This window comes from Pleurodeles waltl, chromosome 1_2 (assembly GCF_031143425.1).
Source record: "Pleurodeles waltl isolate 20211129_DDA chromosome 1_2, aPleWal1.hap1.20221129, whole genome shotgun sequence".
NCBI lineage: Eukaryota > Metazoa > Chordata > Amphibia > Caudata > Salamandridae > Pleurodeles > Pleurodeles waltl.
In genome coordinates this window covers 840,041,188-840,065,242 of record NC_090437.1, presented here as the reverse complement: position 1 = coordinate 840,065,242, position 24,055 = coordinate 840,041,188, and the positions used below count along the sequence as shown (strand labels likewise).

Here is a 24,055-nt window from a genome sequence, read left to right as displayed (position 1 = left end):
GCTCATTCAAACCTACTCACTGACAAGCTTGGGTATGACTTGGCCCAGAGAAACAAACTACGGCAGCCAGAACCTTGCCCCCCTCCCCACAGGAGGTATTCTCCTTTGAAGTTATGAGGGGAAGGGATAGGTTGCTGTGTACATTAATGAGCTAGAGGTTTTAGAAGAGGTGTGGCTGACCAAGAATAAATTCTGCCATGTTGAAAAATCCCATCATGCAGAGCTGGGGATGGCTCGGGCGGAAGGATGATGTGAAATCTTTATATGTGGCAAGGATGCCAATGTTATAGAACTTTACAACTCAAATCTTATACCCTTGCACAAGGGAAGAACTCTGAGAAGCAGTGGAACCTATTGAATACAAGTACTTACAGGCAATCATGGGTGAAACCGTGTTGGGAGTGGTGGGACACTCTAGCCTTGTAATCACTTGTACCTTGTTGACCTGTGCTCCAGGGACCAGTGGCACTGGACTGGATATTCACTCTTGTGAACAATGCAGAATTAACTTACTGGAGCCCCTAGAGGAGAGGGTTCCATTGGAAGCCTGTGGACCAGATATGACTGAAAGTGCCCTAAGAGGGGTGCCTCAGAATTCAACAGGACACATCGGTGCCCTGCAAATATTTCTGTAATTCGTAAGCGTCCTCATTGGCAGGTTGTCCAGCAGGCCTAAAAACTATACTCTTGATAAGCAGTTTCATCATCATCTCCCCTTGGGAGTGCATAGCAAAGTGAGTCCTCCTAGACATCGAATGGGCTGAGGATGTTCCTGTTCATGAATACTAAAACACTCCTAGGAAAGACCTGTGCAACAGAACCAACATCCTGTTAAGGGTGGATGAGCCCAAGGGCCTGCCTGAAGTTACCTGTTAGGCGAGGGATTCCCCTGGGCTGACCAAGAAAATTTTCATTATAGCAAGCAGGAGAGTGCGAAACCTTTAATTCATATGCCTGTGCTTCAAAGGCGCTGAGTGGGAGAGTAGGAACAAAGTTGCCTACTGCGCTTCCACACAGAGCTGTGTCGGACAATCTTGAGCCAGCATGGACTGCGGAGGCTGTAAGGGCTTCTCTGGTGTCCCCAAAGAACAGAGAAATGGAGCACACAGGAGCACATTGAAAAAAGAAATGATAAACAAAAAGGAAAACCCAAATCCACATCAAAGAGCATGGCACAGGCAGAAGAAACAGCAGTGAAAAAGATCTTCCTATAAAAAGTGACATGAGAAATGATAATTTGCGTTTGAGAGGTTTCCAGAAGAGCAGAAAGCCCCTAACAGAGTGCCCCATACAGTTCCTAGATTTAGTTTGAGCAATACAGAACATTGAAACTTTATTGATATGCCCTTGTTAGTGAAATATGAACAGATGTTATTGAAAGGTGGTACTATCCTTGAATCTTTTAATATTGATTGTACTTTATCTTGTCTTCCCAAGTAAACCACTAACCCTGTCTTTTGGATAGTTATTGTCTGGTAAGGGTTCATGGTTTGGTAGTGTGCAGAGCTTTTGAGGAGTATTTAGCAGGTAAGGTACAGGGTACATCCCAGAGGCTACCTGCTTTGTAAGACCTTTTTTATTGTGTGCCCCTGTTAGTTGTGAGGTCTTTTAGAAGGTGTCCTCACAGCATATAAATGCCAATCTGTATATATTTGTATATCTGTGTGTAGTATTTAGTGGTGTGTGTGTGTTATAAAGATAATGTTCTTTTTTATACGAAAAAGCAGTGATTGGACAGCAAGTGTATATTGGCGCATTGAGGAATGTGTAGTTCTACCCCAAGCCTCTCCCAGAGTAAGCCTTGGACTGCTCTGCTTTGCTACTCTGTGAGTCAGATGTGACACTAGGGGCTCTGCAGGATGAGAGCCGTAGGACTAAATTGGTAAAGGAGCTCAGTTGTTACAAGTTGAGCCCAATACCTCCGTCTTCCATGGGACACCTGACCATGATTTCTGTCACTAGCATTGGACTTTAATGTTTATTTTTGCTTTTAAAGTTTCAGAGCCTGCTTCACAAAGGTAGCTTACACTTTTGAGTAAGCTAACTATTCTGAATAGGTTTACTACTTCCGGTATTCACGAACTTTGAGTAACAGACAACTTACATATCACTACTCCCAGAATAAACTGTCTTACTTCTGGGTGGGTGGGTGATGTCCCTCTTTAAATCCCTCCCTGACCATCCCTAAACCCTTCTTACATCTCCCTAATCCCAACCTCTTTAGGAGTAAACCTGCTCCCCTTCCTGCCCACTCCCATGTATATGCTCACATTTGCTACTAAAACCTATACTTATGTGTGCAGAGACTCCACAGTTCGGCAGAGAACTCTGAAGATATAAAGACAGGAAAAATTTACATTGTGTAATATGTTTTGTACTACAAAGTGCAGTTTGTGTATCAAGCCCTCAGTATTCATATATCTGGTTTACCTGATATTTGACATTTGTCTTCTTTTGCTAAATTTGTTTGGGAATTTTACAGAATAATTTGTTAACATCACAAAAAGGAGAAATACATTTATTTTTCATATTTTTTCCATTCTGCAGCACACACAAAAAGAGAAAAATGCCTCGTGATTGTTTTTGTGCAGAAAGGCATCCCTTCCTCTACATAAACACCGAAACATTTGCACCATGATGTAAGGGTGTCTGCATTGGAGCATGGAAGTCCATTGTGTGCCAGCCCAGGGGAAAAGGATAGGAATGAGCTGAATCGTGTAGATATGGTGCATTCCTGCCCTTTTCTTCTGATGCAGGGCAGTGCAGGAAGAAGGTTTGCAGCGCTGACCTGTGCCTGTATTCTTCTCACTGTCTAAATACAAACCTCTTCACAGGTCTTTTGTGATACCACTTGTTCCTGTCTCCTTCCAAATGACACATTTCAGATCAGTGGGCCTTGAATGTGGGTGAGGAGCTTGAACTGGCATCTCTTCTAAACCAGGAGCCAGTGGATATTTTTGAGGTGTGAGTGATGTGGGAGCAATGAAAGAGATCCAGGATGAGTCTTGCTGCGGTGTTCTGAATGATCTATAGTCTTTGAACTAGACGGGCCTCGATTCTCACGTCGACTGATGCCACAAGCTTGGGTGCATGATGTGTCTTGTGTTTTGGTGAAGCCACCTGAAAATCTTACTAACATGTGCAGGATGAAGAGGCAGAAGAATCATGCTGCATTGACTTGGGACCTCATGTTTCGCTGCCCAGGATGATACAGAGATTTCTGGCACGCTCAGGTGGGGGTAGAGTGGGTTGCAGTTTTGTGGGCCACCAGGAGGCATGCAGAGGGGAGTTTTCATTGTCAAAGATCAAGACTTCCGTATTGTCTGTGTTGAACTTCAGGCAGTTATTCTTCATCCAACTGGTGATGCTGGTCATGCACTGGTGGAAGTTGGTTCTGGCGGCGGCGGAATTTTCATAGAGGGAGGGGATGAGTTGCGAGTCGTCAGCATAGAATATAATGTTGAGTCCATGGGATCTGACTATGTTGGCAAGGGGGGCATGTAGATTTTGAAGAGGGTGGGCCTGGGAGATGAGTGATGAGCTTTGATGGACTACACAGAGTATTGGTTTGGGTTCAGAGGAGAAGGGTGGAAGGTGGATTTGTTGTGTTCTGTCAGTGAGGAAGGATGAGATTCATCTGAGAGCAGCTACTTGGATGCCTTTATCCAAGGGCGTAGCTTGGTCAGTAAGATTGGCGGGGTGAGCTTTAGATTTTCCGACAATCAGACTGGCTATGATGTTTTAATACATATACAACAAGCAGGGTGCATTAGAAGGGCCTGCTGGACAGTGGAAAGGAACAGGAATGTAGATTGGTAGCCGAATTTAGGATCAGATTTATGACCCTTAGCGCTCCACTAAGTCTCCACTTCACTATGTGTGCGCTGTATTTAAAATATGGCGCACCATGGCAGTAGTCAGGAGGACTAACATCATAATTTTTTACGCTAGTCCGGTGCTTTGCAAGATTAGCATAACAAATTATGACGCTAATCCGGCAAAGCACCCAGAGGCCCATGGTAACCAATGGGAGCCTCTTTTTAACGCCTGCACTTAGGAGGCATTAAAAAATGCAGTTAAAAATGGCGCAAAGGAATCTCACAGATTCTTTTCCTGCACTTTAACGGCCCCCCTAGTGCTGGAACATCCCGCTTCCATACATTATGCCTGGTGCAGGCATAATGTGGCACAGGGAGTTACATAGTGGTACAATGCTAGCATTGTGCCACTTTGTAAATATGGCCCTGCGTTTTTGCCCTTCCAATGCCAGATTAGCATTAAAGAATGACACTAATGTGTCATTGGAATGGCGCAAGGACACCATAAATCTGGGCCTAAGTGTGAGAAAAAATAAAAATAACCAATATATTTGAGGACTTTCAAAGCAGAGAGTAAGAGACTGTGGGCCTGATTATGACCCTGGCGGGCGGCGGAGGCCAGGATGCCGCCCTCCAAAATACCGCGCCGCGGTCAAAAGACCGCGGCGGGTATTACAAGTTTTCCCCTGGGCTGGCGGGCGGTTGCTGAAAAACCGCCCGCCAGCCCAGGGGAAAACGACCTTCCCACGAGGATGCCGGCTCGTAATCGAGCCGGCGGAGTGGGAAGGTGCGACGGGTGCAGTGGCACCCGTCGTGTATTTCAGTGTCTGCAAGGCAGACACTGAAATACTTTGCGGGGCCCTCTTACGGGGGCCCCTGCCGTGCCCATGCCATTGGCATGGGCACGGCAGGGCCCCCCATGGGCCCCGCGACCCCCCCTATCGCCATCCTGTTCATGGCGGCTTTCCCGCCATGAACAGGATGGCGGTAGGGGGGGTCAGAATCCTCATGGCTGCGGAGCCATGGAGGATTCACACGAGCAGCGGAAAGTCAGCGGGAGACCGCTGACTTTCAGCTTCTGACCGCGGCTGAACCGCCGCGGTCAGAATGCTCGTTGGAGCACCGCCAGCCTGTTGGCGGTGCTCCCGTGGTCGGTGGCCCTGGCGGCCACCGGCCGCCAGGGTCAGAATGACCCTCTGTGTGTGTTTTTGTCTGTGTCAATTTAAAAATTCCTGCTCAAATCCAACTGACATCTCACAATACCCGACTGAAAGCACCTGCACAAAACAATTTATCAGAAAACACATTTATTAGGGGGTGTAACACCCCCAGGGCCCCCTCAAAATCTACACTCATTATTATCTATATGATGAAGTCTGGTGATGAGAGTAAGATGGGAGATGGTGTCAAAGGCATCTTGATCGAGAAGGATAAGGGTGACTTCCCCTCCTTTGTCGAGGAGGGCGAGGATTTTGTTTGAGGCCGCGATCAAGGATGTCTCTATGCTGTGGTTGCTGCAACATTCAGATTGCAATTACATTCCAGGTAGATGTAAAGTTGTTGGTTGATGACTTTTTCAATGGCTTTTTTTTTATGAATTTGGACGAAAAAGGAAGCAGGAAGATGGGTCTGTAGTTTCTCACTTTGTTGGGATCCTCTGAAGATTTCTTCAGCAGAGGTTTGATTTCTGCGCGCTTCCGGTTGGGAAGATGGCAGAATCCAGTGAGTGTGTTGAGTAAGATGAAAAGCTGGATGCTCCGAGGTTGAAGATGTGGTGGGGGCATAGGTCGTATGGGGCCTGTGAGTGGACAGATTTTATGATGGTGTCCTTAGTTGTGAGGTGATTCCAGGTGGTTGACCTTCGTATGGTCATGTGTGTGAAGGTATGGCTGTTGAAAAAGTCTTCAGGCTTGAGTTGGCGGTTGAAGTTTCTGTAGATTTTGGCAATTCTGTCATGGAAAAGATCTGCAAGGCTGTTGCATAGCTCCTGAGGAAAGATGTTGCTTGTCGCTGGTGCAGAGTTGGTGAGTTCCTTGACTATGCAGAAGAGCTCCGTACTGTCATGGGGGTTAGCTTTGATGTGTGATGCCAGGGCTTTTTTTTCATCTCACATAGTTGGCGATGGTATCGGTTGAGTTCTGGTTTCTAGGCGGTTCAGTCCGCTGGCCATTTGTTGATACTCCACCTTCTCTTGATGTGCGTGCAGTGGCTCTTGGCTGTACTAAGGTTCTGGTTGTACCAGCTGGCTTGCTTTGTGGATCTTATTTGTTTCTTGTTTTTGATCGGAATGACAATGTCACTGCAGTCAGTCATCCACGTGTTGAAGCTACTGACATCCTGATTCACATTGTTGGGGTGCTTAGGCATCATTGAACTACCATGTTGCTATCTTTTTCTTGGTCTAAATTGGAAAAAGAGACTTTTATTCACAGTCAGGACTCTCTGTGGGAAAATGCCACTTTTCCTAAATGGTGAAAACTAACCTTCGATAGCTGTTCCCTACAGGGGAATACATTCTTTAATTTTTAGCATTTCCTATTTTTAAACAATATGGTCCTAATTCACAAAGCTAACTTACACTTTTGAGTAATTTTATATTTCTGAGTAAGTTTACTACTTTTGGAAATTCACAAAATATGAATGTAAGTTACTAATAAAAAAACACAGTAATAAGTCTAGCAGACCACGTGGTTAACCACTGGTACTGCAACACCCTTCCATCGCTAATAATTTGGGCTTTAAAATTAAACCCGTGGGAAATATTGTTGAATTAAATTATTTAAAACAGTAAAAAATCTAAATGAATATTATGTCATGTTAAAAATATAAAACATATTTATTATGTATTTATAAAATATTTGAATACCCCATTTTGAATTTCCATTTAATGTAACTATATGTATTACTAAAACTATAGCTAAAAGTAGTTTACTTAATCCTATACACCAACCTGAATAATTATTAATGCATAATATAAATATTTTTTCTTTAGGTGGGAATTTGTATTTAATTTGAACTTCAGAAAGAAAATATACGTTTCTGTTATAAAGTTCTCTGCATCATAAGTTAGAGGGAAAATATACAAACTTTATTTAATACTAAAATAAATGTAAAATATGTTTGGATTACTATAAATGTAAATTCATTTTATAAAATAAAATTTGATTTTTGAACTGTATATTAAAATGAACATATTTAATGTTTTAATATGCATTACTAATTACTATAAACTATATGTACAGAAACAATTACAAAATCAATTAATTTATATTTTAACAAAACATATTTTTACATTTTTTAAATTCAAAATTGGGTATTAACATTATTTTATAATGAAATAATGATGTGTCCTATTTTTCTATATTTGCTTAACATTGTTATATTTATTTATATTATTAGCTTTTTAAAATAAATTAATATAATGTTATTTACAATTGGGTTTCATTTCAATTTCCTGCCTCTATTATTTTTTTATAGGAGGGTGTTGCAGTACAAGTGGATGGGCATGTGTCATGCTAGATTCCTTACTCTTTTTGTGCATAGCCAAAAGTAGTAAACTTACTTGAAGTGCAAATTACTCAGAGGTATATTACCTTTGCGAATCAAACCTTAATTGTTTAACCCTGTTGGTTTGCAGGTCACACTGTTATGCATAAAAATATGTTTTTCTACAAAACAGAGCACTTTACTCTGATCAGTTGCTGTGGCTTTTTAAACTGCAGCTCTTCAGGACACATTGGTAAATCTGGAGCCACATTTTTCCACTTCCATGTGGATGCTGTAAAGTATAAACTGCAGCCAACATATCACATTGAAACGTTCACATTTCAGGTTTTTGTCCTCTGCCTACTTTCTGTGGCCTTACATTCAGGGTACCCAGGCCTGTTGAGTGCAACCAATTTCACCTTATGTTTATATGGAGCTAACACACACTGAGGCCCTAATTACAACCCTGACGGTCTTGAGACCACCAGGGTTGCAGTGGCGTCCACATTATGAGCGTGGTGAATGCTTCAAGGTCAGACAGCTGGCACTGCCACATTTCTTTCAGCCGACGACCTGATGGTACTGGTGGTCTCAATCCACCAAGGTAGTGCTGCAAGCAGTGCTGCCCTGGGGATTACAGCCCCTCTCTATGCCGGTGTTTACATGGCGGTTCCATCGCCATGTAAGTGCTGGCGGAGACAGGATGCATGGGGCCCCATGGAGGCCCCTTCAATGCCCATTCACTTGGCATTGGCAGTGCAGGGGCCCCTATGGCCAGCCCCCTCATGCATTTCACTGTCTGCTTAGGTCCTGGTGCACCCTACACACCGCAATATTGCCACTGGCTAAATTTATGAGCCGGCATCAATATTGTGGGCTGTTTCTGACTGGGCCAGCGATTGGAAACCCTGTTTCCGCTTGCTGACCCAGTGGGAAACTCGTAATAGGGGCTGTGGGAAGGTCACCACTCTGGCAGTGACCTGACCATGGGAGTTTCGCAGGCGGCCTTTTCCACCTCCCAAACTCGTAATGAGGCCAAATTTCAGTGGCAAAATTCACTGAGTTGTAATACCAGCAAAAATAAGTCCATAGAAAGCACAAAGCATCGACTGAACACATGGGAAAGACATCACTGTTATTAAGTTGATGGGAGCTCATTCCTTGTTCTCCTCCAGTTAATATTCAAGGATCTTATAAGCATTTAGTTGCAGTAATTTTCTGTGGCTTCTGATATATTTTACCAATTATTTTTCTTGGTTACTAATGAAAGGATATATAATTATTACACATTATTTTGTACTTTAGTGCAGTGCTGAATCTGTGCTGTATCTTGCAGCTGCCAAGCAATGTATAACCTGTACATGCTGCTCGAAGAAATATATGTGAGTGTGCATGTACAATGCATAGATGTTTGACATTTGGCAAATTTAGTGTAAAGTAGTACATTTCAGCCTTGATGTACACCAATGCCCTTATATGTTAATGGGTTGTTTAGGCATGGTGATGGATAATGCATTCAAAAGGATGTGTTTCTGGATGCGTTTTAAACTCTATACCTGAACTTTGTTGTATTTTAGATGTCCACTTGTACAACACATACATTTTCTATCTCTCTCTCGCTCTCCTTTGAAATTTCACAACTCAGAATCTACTGAACTTTATCATATCTCATTGTGGATTTAATCTGTTCCACTAAACACTGCTATCTTTTTTTAAGTCAAGCCCCATCCTTTGAAAACATGTGTGATAGTGAAATAATTGTTCAGCTCAAAATTAAAAGGTGCTTTTATGAATATGTAATAATTGTGAATTGTTCCTGAATAGATAAAGCTCGACCTATTTTCAGCTAACCTGATTTCACGTTATCTATGGTGTAGAGATATTTTCCTTTTGATTTTGATGGGAATCTTTAAATATTCAATGTTATCTCTTCTTCAGCTGAACATGACGTTTCATTTGTTTATTGTGGCCCTTGCCGGAGCTGGTGCAGCTGTGATTGCCATGGTAAGTTGTTTAATCTTATACAAACATCATGCATCATAAGACACATTCAACACATGGTAGTGTATGTAGCTTTCATTAGGTGGTGAAAATATTGATGATAATATTGATCGTCCCATCCTTTGTTCAGGTTCCAGAAGGATACGTTGTTTTGATGTATGTAAAAGTGACATTAACTTATGCCATTACAAATAATTTCACAATCATAAAATCCAACCTCAAAAAGTATAGTTCAATTATGCATAGTTAGCATTGAAGTAGAACGATATGGTGGTATAAAGGGGCATATTTATACTCCGTTTGCGCCGAATTTGCGTAGTTTTTTTCTACGCAAATTCGACGCAAAACTAACTCCATATTTATACTTTGGCGTTAGACGCGTCTAGCGCCAAAGTTCATGGAGTTAGCGTCATTTTTTGGCGTGAACACCTTCCTTGCGTTAATGATATGCAAGGTAGGCGTTCCCGTCTTAAAAAATGACTGCGATGCATATGCGTCGTATTTATACTCCCGGGCAAAAATGACGCCTGGGAGTGGGCGGGACTAAAAAACCTGCATTTGCGCCGGATTTTAGCGCCTGGGTCAGGGCAGGCGTTAAGGGACCTGTGGGCTCAGAATGAGCCCAGAGGTGCCCTCCCAAGCCCCCAGGGACACCCCCTGCCACCCTTGCCCACCCCAGGAGGACACCCAAGGATGGAGGGACCCATCCCAGGGAAGAAAAGGTAAGTTGTGGTAAGTATTTTTTTAAAAAAAAAATTGTGGCATAGGGGGGCCTGTTTTGTGCCCCCCTACATGCCACTATGCCCAATGACCATGCCCAGGGGACAGAAGTCCCCTGGGCATGGCCATTGGGCAAGGGGGCATGACTCCTGTCTTTGCTAAGACAGGAGTCATGTTAATGGCGTCTGGGCGCCAAAAAACAATGGCGCAAATCGGGTTAAGACGATTTTTTTGCCTCAGCCTGACTTGCCCCATTTTTGGACGCCCAAACGCCATTTTTCCCTACGCCGGCGCTTACTGGTGTACGTGGCTTTTTTTCACGCACACCAGGCAGCGCCGGTCGGCTAACGCCGGCTAACGCCATTCAATAAATACGGCGCCTGCATGGTGCTTCAGAATGGCGTTAGCCGGCGCTAATTTTTTGGGCGCAAAACTGCATTAGCGCAGTTTTGCGTCAATAAGTATAAATATGGCCCAAAGTACTTCCTGCTGTACAATATAGGAATGTTGTAATTCACCCAGGAGTTCCATAACAATTATAGAGGAATGAAACCCATGGCAGAGTGCCTTTATAAAGTAATTCAAAATCTGAGATGATTTACATTATGGCTCGGTAGTGGGTACTTTATTCCTTTTTAATTAATGCTGAAACTACCACCCTGCCCACAAACCGCATACACCCTTGGTGTTATGCTCTTACCTATGTAAAAGATAAAAAGTATGTTTGCATACATGAAGAATACAAGTTGAATATGTAATGCTACCTAAACACACCAAAACTCAATTTATTAAAAACAGATATTAGGATCAGTATCATGCCAGCCACATTAAAAAATACTGTAGCTCAGAATGTGTCAAAATTGTTCTAAAGTAACTCAATCTTTTGCCTTTTTCCTCTATGGCCAGGGAAATCCAATGTGACGTTCTATATACTTATAATGAAAAGCAGGATGACTTTTCCCTCCTGTATAAGTACAGCGAGCTTTCCTGTTTTGTTTCATGCCATATAAATATTTCTGTATATTTTAAAAGGAAGCAATAGATTGCTATATTTTGAGAATGTGATGTGTCCTTCATCCCTGTGGACCTTTTCCAAGACATGGAAGTTGAACATGGAAATATGCTTTTCAGCAGCACTTATTCCTTATTCTTTGCCTGTTGCTGTGGGGTGCATTTCCCCATGGGAACTGCTTCTCAATAATGTGCCTCTGATTTCCAGAACAAAGAAGCCTGATGGCAGGTTACGATTAAAACAATTAATCATAAAGCTAATGTGCTCTCAAGATTCTGGCTGGCCAGTGGAACTGCTTAAGATGATACACAATGACAATATAAACAGAAATATGCCTATGACAAAAAACAAAAGTAAAAAACTCATAATCCTAGCTGCACCCACTTCCGCTTGCCTTACCAAAATGAAGTGGGGCGCAAGGAGATAATGTGATAGTAAGCTGTCACTGCTCACTCTAACCATGTAGAAGAAGTAACCTTCTCTGCCCCACAGGGAAGTTGGTGACCCAGTCGGACATCCCACCTCCACAGTTGTACTACAGTGCCCCATACTGCAGAGCACTGCTGGAGGCATGTGGGGTCACACACATAGCTATGCCCCTACACACTGGCCCATGTGACTGATAGCATCATCAATGGCGGGTCCTACTTTTGAGAGACAATCATAAAATGGTGCAAGAGCAAAGCCAAAGGATATTTGTCTGCCTGTGTTCCAAATTAGAAGACTGAGCTCCGTTTAACTCCTAGATAACAGTTTTAATTTCTTGTCTCTATCAGCAACTAATTATTTCTGAGGAGACTGGTAGAATATTCTATGTTTACTGATTGGTCAAGATTTTACAGTTCCTCATTTGTTACATAGTTTCCATAAAAGACCCTCGTTGCGAGACAGGTGAGTGAAATTACAAAGTGGAATTTTGCTCTACCGATTCTGTTTTGGTAGGTTTTTCTACACCTATTTTGCTCTCATGTGGTAGATCAAGCGTGAATATATTGACCAGTAATTCCATCCAGAAAAGTCACAAGAGGCTTTGGGTGTATTCAAGTGGCATTCCTCTGTTGTTTAATTGGGGAAGCATATAATGCTTTCCCTGCCAGATATTATCTTTCCATTGACTTGTTTCACTACACCTTGGCTACCAACCCCACCAAGAGGCTCCTCAGTAGATTTACACCTGGTCTGAGTTGGTGGTAAATATATGTGTTAAACCCCACAGAACTGTGAATTCTGTGTGGTTTTAAAACTGGGAAAAATGCCCTGTGCAATTATTCCCATTCTATGGGGTTTAACTTGTCATTGAATGGTACTGGGCAGATTTACTTCACAGTTGGAGTAAAGTTGCATGTGAATTTACCATTCCTCTGTACTAACCGCATCATAATTGGGTCCAAATTTCCCACCTAAACCAATTGCCAAAAGGCATTTTGCACTCATGACAGTTATTGAACTTTGTCTGGACCATGGTACTAGATGCTGCAATTAAGTTCAGAGCATCCATCATTTAATTGGACTAACAGCTGCATTATGGTATAACCTTAAATCGTCCCTAGTATTCTCTAAGCTAAATCTTATGTGACAGTCAGCAAGGCACTCACAATCTTTGAGCTATGACTTAAGTAACTGAGGGCTGGATTTAAAGTTTGGTGGAGTGGTTACATCTGCTCAAATATAAATCCCATTATATCATATGGGATTTATATTTTGGCCAAACTCTAAATCAGGCCCTGAGTCATTTTTCTCTTTTGAAGCCATAATCAAAAAAAGGAGATCTAGGCTGCATTAGAAAAACTGAACAGAAGTCAATCAATCAATTATATTTATAGAGCACAACTACTCACCTGTAAGGGTCTCAAGGTATGAAGGGGTTGGTCCTCTGTCCTGCAGCCAAAGAGCCAGATCTTAAGGTCCTTCCTGAATTGAGGCAACAATGGTGACTGGCTGAGGTGAAGAGGCAAGGTGTTCAGCTCTCTGCTGTGAGGTAGTTGAAGGATCTCACTCCGACGAAGGTCTTCCGTATGCAGAGGTTGGTAGCTAGTGCCTGTTGAGCTGAGCAGAGAGGTCTGATAGGGGAGTAGAAGGTGATACGACAGTTGAGGGAGGTGGTTCTTAGGTCATGGAGCGCCTTGTATGCATGGATGAATACTTTGAAGTTGATCCTCCACACATTGATGGTTGGTCAAAATTGGATGTACTTCAAAACAGTCTTGCCCAGGGGATGGGGATTCTCCCCCAAATGTGGGCAAGTACCTTTGACTAAAGCCCTTAATGATAGATACTGCGGGAGCTTTGAAAGGCAGTTCTAAAAATGTTGTCAATAGACATGGGCATATAGTCACAGTTTAGAATAAGCCATGCATGCACATGCATGGACATATGGGGAAATATACTGTCAAGACACCTTTTTATTCCTTTATACACATTGAATTCTGGCATTGATTTCATGACAGAAATCTCACAGAAAATACAGGCAGTTGCCTAGTTGAGTTATGATAACTTGAAGATTGCTTTCACAAGAAACAAAAATGTACAGAGCATTTACCTGTGGAAGCTACTTCACAGCTTCACGTCTCGAGTGCCAAAATGCAGTGAGCATCCACATAACAAAGAGGCATTTCCTGGGAGTAATGAAACATGGCTGAAGGAGGTTGTGGTTATACTATGACAGGTCAAATCTGCCACAAATATTCACAAAACAAATGCATGTGACCCTTATAGGTAGGGCGTGGGGGGTTGTGCATGGCCCATACAGGAAAATGCATAAAACAAGAGTTATGTAAGAAAATGGTAAGTCCATCATGAGGAATGAGTCAACAAACTTGTCAGAGTACTTGTACTAGTAGCTGTGCCACAGAGCAGACAGGCTAACATTTGAAAAATACGTGACTTATTAACCTATTACCAAACAATTAAAATGTAAAAAGAGAGCAAACTAAAGCATCCAGCAACCAATCTTGAAAAATAAAGAAAAATATAATCAGTACAATGACACCAAAATGACAAAAAAAAATCAAATAAGGGGAACTGGAAATATGAATGAAAGATTTAAGGCAAGTGCTGGCAGGAAAAAGTAAAGAGACAATTAGAAGTCACTGTTGACCATTGACCAGGACCAGAATCCGATTTCAGACTACTACCAAGAAATACGGGTTGGATACACCAAGAAGGTTCATCCTGGTCAAAAATTGTACCTTCTTGCTTAGTCTCTGTAGTGGAGGTCTAAATCCTCCAGCAGGGCGGGCTACAGAGTGTACTGGGCAAAGTCCATTTGAAGCCATATAGCCACTGGAAGATTTCCTGCTGAAGCCGTAGTTTATGGCAGGAGAAGTTCAGAGTGAGAGAAATTAAAGTTTTGCAGTTGCTGAAGTCCTTTGTCAGGGTTCCTTTTTGTACCGTAACCCAGTCAAGATGTCGACCTTCAGACTATAATACTGTGCCTGGAATGGTAAAAGGCTTTTCTTATTTTTCATGTTGAGAACATTTTGACCGGCTGAAGGCTGTGCGTAAGCAAAATAATTCAATACCTCTGTAAGGTATAGGTCAACTATGCAAAGTGTTACACATAAGATTACATGTGTGTTATCAAAACTACACAAAGCCCTAGAATTTAGACGTTCCTGTCATTAAAAGAGATACAATATTGTGCTTTATTGGCTTTCCAATAATGTTTTACTACCAATTCATGGGTGACTTACTCTTGACTTTGGACACAGCTACACAAAAAAAGGATTGTGAAAAGGGCTATACAGGGGCATTCTCATTTACAAACCCTTGACTCCCAATGCAATATAGCCTGGCAATGACTTAGAAACACAATAGAACATATTCCGTGTAGCCATAACATCTGTGATATACGAACAACTATTGTACATCCTCATGTACAGATGTCATGAACACTGTGCCAGTTCCTCTACAGATTTTTCTATTTCCATGGTTTGGCCCTATCAGGCTTTCCTGTTTTTATTCTGTGTCTATCCTCAGACTCTCTTATCCCTTTACTACAAGTGTCAAACTGTTAAGATGTGTAGAAAATGTTAGTATCATGTCCACTGTCTAAACTGACATACCATCATTCCCACTTGCTGTCTAAGGTAACATACTGTTGTGTCCCTTACTGAGTAAACTGACATGCTTTTATTGTTTCTAGTTACAGATGCATACAATCAATATGTGAATCAGAATGACACATTTATTGCCATGATTGTTCAGTCTTGTTGATGCTTCAGTGTCTGCAAATTCTGCATTTGTTTTCATAATATAAGATAAGCATTGATCGGATACAATAAAAATTCAGGTATTGAATCATATTTTCGGAGATGGACTTTATGCTAGGACTATCATGGTAAAGGTCACAGTGGTTCCCAGTACCAACCAGCCACAGTCAGAGGCGACATCACGGACAGCGAGAAGAAGTGGATTTCAACCTGTCAGTGTTAATTTTTTAGCCCTGAACAAGCTTTGACAGGGAATAGTTGACTTGATATTTCATAACAAAAGCACAGGTATATTGTGTGATCCATTTTGAGAAACATATATACATACTCGTGATGTACTGCTGTAGCTAAAATTATCATAGTGCTTAGAAATAGCTCCAGGGTCTTAGGATGCCAAGAACTCAATTTCCATGTTAGAAATACTCCAGCTATTTTTACTGACCACAGTTTGTTTAGCTGCAATCTGTTTTGCACTCGTTGTCGTTTAACATACATATTTTATGCACTAGGTTAGGATTTGAAAATATCCATCTTTAAATACACGTCCTATTTCTTACAGCCATTTTGAGTATGTTATTCGTTTATGAAAGGGGGTTTAGAGTTACCCTGTGTCCATGAACTCATCTTGTGAGACTGACCATTATCAGAAAATACTTCTTGCGTAGTATTGATAGGTGGGTGTGTATGGGTTACAGTCAAATTGGATTCCTAATTCGTGTTAGTGAATTGACTAAGTCCTTGCACCAGGGTGATAGAAATCTAACACCTGTGGCTCTGTGTGAGCCACCCATATCTCATCATAGAATATTAGCAGAATGATTTTGTTTCTGTTCTTTTATTTTCAATGTTTTAATAGCTCTCACCTCCTCTTAGTTCAGACTATTCAATATATAGAGCAAATTGGCCTATTTTAGATTTGGACTAAAGACTTTAAAAAAAAACATAATCTTATTCCCTGGTACTAAATGAAGTTTACTTGCTTGCTTTTGTCATAGCGTCACATTAGTAATGCTGCATCAGACATCTGTCATGGTGTAGGATAATCTTTTGTGGTGCCACTGGACCAGGGACATACATTTGGGCCGTTGAATAGTTGTCTATTCTTGTGTTTGGCTACTTGGTCTTGTAGGTGTTGCCCAGATTACTTCTGGAAATACCATTTAATTTCACCTTAAAAAAGGATATCATATATTGAATTCTTGGGTTTTTTCAAAATATTGGCATCCATTTATGGTACATGAAAGGTCTTGCTCTATAGATTATGCTGCAAAAACACCATTCCTAACTTCTAGTTAACCATACCCTCATAGAATTATAAAACACAAATATGTGTTTCAATTTGCACATTACCTATTCAATGCAATGATTAGAGTTTCTATTAAAAAGAATAAAATGTTATTTATTTGGTTTGCTCTAATATTTGATTGGTCGGGTCCACATTTTTGTAACTGTGATGAAAGCTTTTTTCCATAAAAAAAGCATTATTGTTTTACAAAGAAGGTAAATATTTAAATTTGTAATTCATTATTATCTTCTTTGCAGGTCCACTACCTTATGGTCCTCTCTGCCAACTGGGCTTATGTGAAAGATGCTTGCCGGATGCAAAAGTATGAAGACATTAAATCGAAGGAGGAGCAAGAACTTCATGACATTCATTCTACTCGCTCTAAAGAGCGGCTTAATGCATACACATAAAAGACACCTCTTCTTTCTAACCTTTCAGTACTTTGTTGTTTAATAAAGATCATAAAATCATAACAAATACTGTGTTTTTCACATAAAAATGTTAAGGGTGACACTTTGTGTCTCCACAAATTATAATCTTAGTGGGGGACCACTAGACTTCTTAATTGGTTCTCAATTAAGTCTGTGACCAAATTATTTACAATGAAGCTTCCTCATTGACTAATTTGGCTTTATTCTACTGCAATTATTAATTAATGGTATATACAGAAATGTGTTTGATTTTTTATTCACTTTATATATGTTATGTATAACACATTTTGCATCATTTCCTATGTGTTTTTCAACAAAAATAACTTTTTTACATGTTTTAGTTTTGCTTTTTTGAAGCTAATTTAAATACCGGTGTGTGTTTTGAAGTGATGGTTTTTAGCAGATCACTGTGTAACTTATTGATGAATTTGATTGAAAAAAACTGTGGATTGGCTAGGTATGGACTGTGATGAACCTTTGGATTTGCAGTCATAAAAGCTAACGGTGCAATGCCACAAATTAAAATAGGTAAATAGTACTTCAGAACAGTCTAGGCGATGTAGTTATTTAGGGGAACTTAATCAAAATAATCTTCATCTATGAGGTCCTAACTGTTGAGCCATTCTATATTGTGAGCTACTTTCTCACCGTGATGCATATGCATGTTCAGCTATTGTCTTTTCAGTAAAGATGTAACAGAGCAATCATTTCATGTAAATGTTTGCCCACTATTTCCACCTGAGTAATACTCCTTTATTTTAGCTTTAAGAAAGACTCGTAGACTACTTGCTCAATTGCCTTCTCTATGCTGAGTTGAATCTGCCTATGTGTTCGTGTATATGCCTATCTTTATTCTAGGATATGTAAATGATGCAACCTAAAGGGCAGATCTACTGGGATTTCCACTGGAGCACCATTTGGAAAATCTGAAATTATTTCTGAAATAGTAAAGAACATTTTGACTTTGCTACTGATGTGTTTATTAAGATATTTGTCTGTAAGCTTAGAGATATAGTTGAGCGAACCGTATCAAATGTGAGTACAGTTGTCAGACATGCGTCCGAATTATAGTTAACAAAGTTTGACCTTAGTCTGAGAACCACTGGACAACTTTAAACATTCACCACACATATTCAATCTCAAGTCTTTCTAGGTGCTTTAAGAAATGGAGAGCAATTGCATTCTGTTATATATATAAGCATACTTTAAGTGCATAGAGTATTGGCAATAGTTTTTTCAGTGTATAAGTGTAATTAATAACTTTCTTGCCAATAAGTTAAACACTTACAACAGGTACATACAGGAAGAATTGTCTCAAAGTTTACTGTCTAAAAGTGTAGTGATATGTTCGGCTGTGTTTTTCAAGAAAGGTAAATTCTATGAGTTTAATGATGTAAGTACCTGTATAAAAAGAATGTTGAAAAGTAATAGAAAAAAACAAAAACAATCAGTATTATTGGACAAAATGTCATGTTTCTTTTAATCTACTTTGCCTAATTGCTAGTGTTGCAAGGATGATGTAAAGTGTATTTACATTTATGTAGCCTGACAAGACATTAATGCCAGTGTTAAACATCATCTACAGTTTTGTGCACTTATTGGACCATCGTGAATTATCTCTGTGTAAGTGCATTCCTAACACAATTTAGCAGTGAATTTCTTCTTTGCATCCTTGGTAATCTCAAGCAGCCCTTGCAGTGCACAGTGATATTACTATAGTTCTTTGTTGCATGATGATGCATTCAGTAGGTTTAGATACTTTGATTTTTCCACACGTTGGCTGTCTTACTGGTTCAAATTTTTTTTTAAAGATGTGTAGTATTACAGTTCTTTTGCAAAAAAGTAATATGAATCTCAAAATTATGTAATGTAGTGTTTCAGTTCTGTGTCAAAGCAGTGTGTGATGAATTTTAAGATGATGTCCTTTTAACTCATGTAATGATAATGTTAATGCTTCTGGCTTTTTTCTGGTATTAGAGTTTGTATTTTCACAAAGAATGCTTTGTAGCAGGCATTACAATTGATCTGTTTTGTACATACTTGTGCCAACAGCTTGATGGTGGCGTTTTTGAAATGTAGAACAAAGTGCTTGCAAAATGTAATAAATACACTTGTGTACTTTGTGTACATACTAGTAGTTGGAGAAGTTTTTTTGGTATGCATGACTGATAATGTTCTATTTAAATTATGAATTGCATATTATATATTTCATTGGAACATTATTCACATTGATGGTTATTCTTTTATTTTCATGATTACCAACTGGTTATATATACCTATCTGCAATTTGTTCAAAGCTGTTCTTGTGGAATCAGTCTTTTCAAGAATATGTTGTCTTTTTCTACCACTTGTGTGGCTTGTGGCCATATGGTCTTAGTTTGTTCTTGAGTAAAGTACACTACATCTGTTGGTCATGGTACTTATGCTGTTTCTATTTCAGCTGCCTTTAGGAGGTCATCTGCCAGAGACATACATTTGCCTAGGTGTTGCCTCATGTTTAGGACACAAAGAACACACTGTGTCTGCTTGCCAATATGTTTTCTTTCCTAAATAGCTCAAATAGTTTTGAAATACCTATACATGCACCATGGATTAAGACCCTTGAATAGTATCTTTCCCAGATCTATTTATGTTCCTGGTAAAAGACTGTAAACATGCTGTTCCATGTGTCATTGAAATACTAAAGGATATTATTAGTGTTGGTGCAGTAACTCTGTTAGTGTGCTAATATTTATTGCACATCAACAGAGTATCTGCATAAAGGTTTACCTCTGTTTATGGAAAAACATATTAATATATAATGTACATCACAGATTTACACACTTCCTTGGTTCTAATGAACTTTAGTGGAATGATGTCTGTTCACTAATATATACTATTTGCCATGATTTCCAGCAATAACAGAGCGCTACAAATGGATATGCCAAACTATTGCTATGGACAAAACTGTATCATTACAATACACTTGGATGTTGAGAATGGACCTGTGGTCTTTGTGGTCACCTTCCACGTTAGGTTAGCTAGTAAATGTAGAACCAAACCTTGCATTGTCATGCAAATATGTTTTGGACATATCAAAGCGACAAATGAGATTTGCTTTATGCTTTACCCATAGGATCACAAATATGTAAGTTGAGAGAAACAGCTACCCAGGAACATCAATGTTAAAAAAGTCCTGTTTGTGACTGCTTTACCAGTTCCCTCTACAGCACACCCCTTTTCCAGTATGCTTTGAACATAGAAATTAATCTTCCCTCAGGTAAGGTACAAACAAACAATATTTTACTGCGTCTTTTATTACCTCACCTTATGTTGTCCTATTGTCATCATGCTTTTGAAAGCATAACTGAATAAATAAAAAAGGAGAAACTATCCAAGTTAAATAACAAAAGCTAAATAGCCAGATGATTGACTGTTCAGCAAATGGGAAACATTAGATATAATCTCAATAACAAGTAAATAAGGAACTTCAATTATTAAATAAAAGTATTAGCTATTAATTAAGTACCTTATGTAAGAACATAGCATGTAGGAGCCTCTCTACACCATTTATCTTTTCCATCTTCTGAGGCCCATTGCTCCAAACAGTTACACTGAGATAAAACTAGGAAAAATAGACTGTTTAGGCACACATGCTGCATATCTAATGTAGGGATGTGCCAAAGGCAAGCCTTTGTAGGCCAGTATAGGACAATAAAAAGACAGAGGGAAGCTGCTAATGCATTATGATTTATGATCATTCACAATGCACTGCACTTGTGTGAACCATAATTGAAGGTTTTATTCACAGAAGAATTTATTTATTTTTTATAAAAGTTAATGTCCTGAATAGAGTGGAAAGTGTAAAAAGTAAACTGTGCTCATCAAGAGACTGTGTACCTTCTGTTCTTGAAGTGGCAGCAGGTGATCTCTGAAAGCGGTGGGACATAATACTTGGCATAAATTGTAACCTGTAAACAAGTGAGTGATCAGTCTAGGAAGGAAGTTCTTGTCCCAAGAATACTTTGAGAAACTTGGGGCCAAATAGTGGATTTTAACACTCAATTTTTAAATAAATTTGATACAAAACCATAAGCTGTGACAGGGCTCTCATTAAATATTCAAGTCCTTTCATGGTATGCCAAGCCACTAAAACCTAATGTAGCCCATGAGTTGATCCCACTTTTTCACAAATGTTCTATGGGTGCATTTATGTGTAAAAAAATAACCTCCTTTGAAAAGAAAGAAAGACAGATCCAAGGTAGGGAAACACTGAGTATCACTCCTTTAAGACCTCACCTCTTGTGAATACAACTATAAGAGTGTCCATCCTGGCCTAAATAGAAGGGGGAAAGGAAATATTCATTGGATCCCTAATTACTGTGGGCCGGACTTCTCAGTTATCAAAACACTAGTAACAGAGGTATAAATGAAGAACAGGACCCAGCCTAACCCTTCCTAGAGCTGTCTTAAAACAGAGCATTCACACCTGAGACTGGAGCCGGTTAACCAGAATTTTGTCAAAGATGGATAGGCAGTGTACCAGAATGTAAAGAGCATGTATGTGGGATGCCTTTCCTTGAGCCATAATCTCACTGTGGGGAATGTGTCCGTTTTCCAAAACTGACTGCCAAAGCTGTGGCAAACCACCGGCTAACCTGGGGCGTAATCTCTGGGTAAGGAGAGGTGTCATGAAGCAGTGTACATAGTCTTCTAACTTCCTGGTGTACCCCACTATGGTATGCATTACTGTCAGGACACTATCCCAGTAGGGGCTCAACTTCTGGCATGCCTACACAATATGGACTATATCCCTCGGACCATAACATCTCCAGCGCTAAAAGGCACCTGATATCTGAGCCTGTATTAGTCTGTGCAGAGACCAATGCCACCTATGTAGTATCTTATAATACCATACCTTTAACCTGGTCTCATTGTCATGGTGCCTTAAGAGGTCAACCTAGTCCTCGGCTGTAAGGTCTAAGTGAAGTCTAACGAACCACTCGTCTTTTAGCTCAGTCCTTGTCTGGAATTAGAAGGTTGCCTTAACTAGTATAAAACCCAGAGACCATACCTTTCAAGGTTCCCCCACACTGAAGATAAGATTGTAATGGAGACTTTGACAGAGTAATGGGAAATGACCAAATGGAAGCTGTGAGACAATGTGTCAATTGGAGAAACCTCCATGACAAGTGGGGGCAGGAGCTTCTTTCTCTTGTAGACTTCTGCAATGGATATCATCCTGCCATCTAACAATAAGTGGCCTCGTTTCATGACCCCTTTTTGCATGAAGTCCGTCCAGACAGGCTCTCTACCCACAATCTTAGTTTTGCCATTGACCCACAACTGGCATCCAGATGCAGCTGTGTAGCTGCGTGCAATAAACAATGTGCCTTGACCATTATTTGTGGCATGCAAAATATGGTGAGAGTGAACACGTTCCCATTCCTTAGTTGAATTCAAAGTACCCATACCCCCCAGTTTACTTAACAGTCCATCTCCAATTGAGACCCACCTCAGGTCTTCCAGTGTGGAGTGCGAGAAATAGTGAAGATGTGCCATTTGGGTCTCTAACCAGTAATATTTAGGATTTGGTAGTTGGAGACCTTCAGATTCTATGCTGGGGTGTAATTTGCTCAGTTTCAGTCTTGATTTATTTCCTCCCCAGATAAACAGTTTAATCATAGGGGAGGGGTCCAACAGAAATGGTTTTGGTATCTCCACAGGGATCATTGCAAATAAATAGTTAATTTGTGGCATCACATCCTTTTATCCACTGTCCCATAACAACAGGTTAAGGCCAACTATCGATCAATACCTAGCTTGATTTTGGACAGTAAGGGATGCAGGTCATCTTCCATTATGTTAGAGAGTCATGGATTCAGTAAGATTCACAGACATGTCAGGCTGTTTGTTTGCCATCAGAAAGGGTGAAGTCCCTGTGAAACAGGGTTAGTAACCATGGTTAAGGGCATAGCTTAACATTTACCCCAGTTGATTCAGTACCTGTAGATGGCAGAGAAATCAGATATCAGATTTGGGAGATATGATAAGAAGATGCTGGAGTAGACATGGTCAAGCGGATGTCGTTGGCATATAGTAATGATTTCATCTCAATTTCTGGGGTAGTGATTCCATGGATCTGAGGGTATGGTTGAATGGCTATCACCAGGTGTTCCAGTGTGATCACAAAAAGCAGAGGCAAGAGAGGGCACCCTTGCCTTTTGCCCTATTAATGGGGTAGGGCCAGCAGACATGATCATTGCATAAAACTACTACAGTGGATCCATTGAATAACCATTTAACCATTCAAAGGAATCTCTGGTCAAAAACCTATGTAATCCAATAACCTGAATAATTAGCCCCACTTCACCTGGTCAAAATCTCTCTCAGCATTGAGCGAAACCATCATCTTATCCATCACATCTTGGGTTTGCCATAGCATAAGTGCCAGTGTTCGAAAGTGAGAGGTCAATGACCAGTATGTGATGAAACCACCCTGATCAGAGGGCATCAGTGATGGTAACAGGGCCTTAAAGCTATTGGCTATCACCTTCGCTAAGATCTGCACATCAACCTTAATTAGCACATCAGTGATGGTAACAGGGCCTTAAAGCTATTGGCTATCACCTTCGCTAAGATCTGCACATCAACCTTAATTAGCACAACAGAACAGTACCTTGTGCAATCTAGTGGGACTTTGTGGGCTTGGGTTTGCCTGATATTCTGGCTTTATTATCTTTGCTCATTTGGGGGGTAACCATCCCAAATTTCATTGAACATTTTACACAGGAGAGAAACCATTGTTTTTTGTCGACTTTTTAGTATTCAGCTGAGAAGCCGTCTATCTCTGGTGCTCTGGAGGCAGGTAGGTCATCAATGAGCTGGCCTATCTCTTCTTCAGTCTAGTCCTCTGCAAATAGGGCTGTCATCTCCGGGGAGTGTTTTGGTATGGGGAAAGCAAGGGTGACAGCCCTCTGCCTGGGTGGAGATGGGACCTTTGAAAATGTACTTTATTATGGAGAAAATGGAAAACTGATACAATGTCTGTAGTTTGTATTAGCAATTCTCCTGAGTCATTTCTAATTGTTGTGATTGTGCAAGATGTTTCT

At 40.4% G+C, this 24,055-nt stretch overlaps 1 protein-coding gene across 2 annotated transcripts in view; it reads left to right on the top strand.

Annotated features, from left to right (window-relative positions):
- Positions 1-19,091, top strand: part of GPM6A (glycoprotein M6A) — a 504,858-nt gene extending 485,767 nt beyond the window's left edge. For both annotated transcript variants that reach the window (XM_069244597.1, XM_069244607.1), the window contains exons 7-8: positions 9,243-9,308; positions 16,791-19,091. In XM_069244597.1, coding sequence (XP_069100698.1) covers positions 9,243-9,308; positions 16,791-16,943 — 219 coding nt within the window. In that variant the 3' untranslated portion in view covers positions 16,944-19,091. The remainder of the gene's footprint in view (positions 1-9,242; positions 9,309-16,790) is intronic.
- Positions 19,092-24,055: the final 4,964 nt, after the last annotated feature.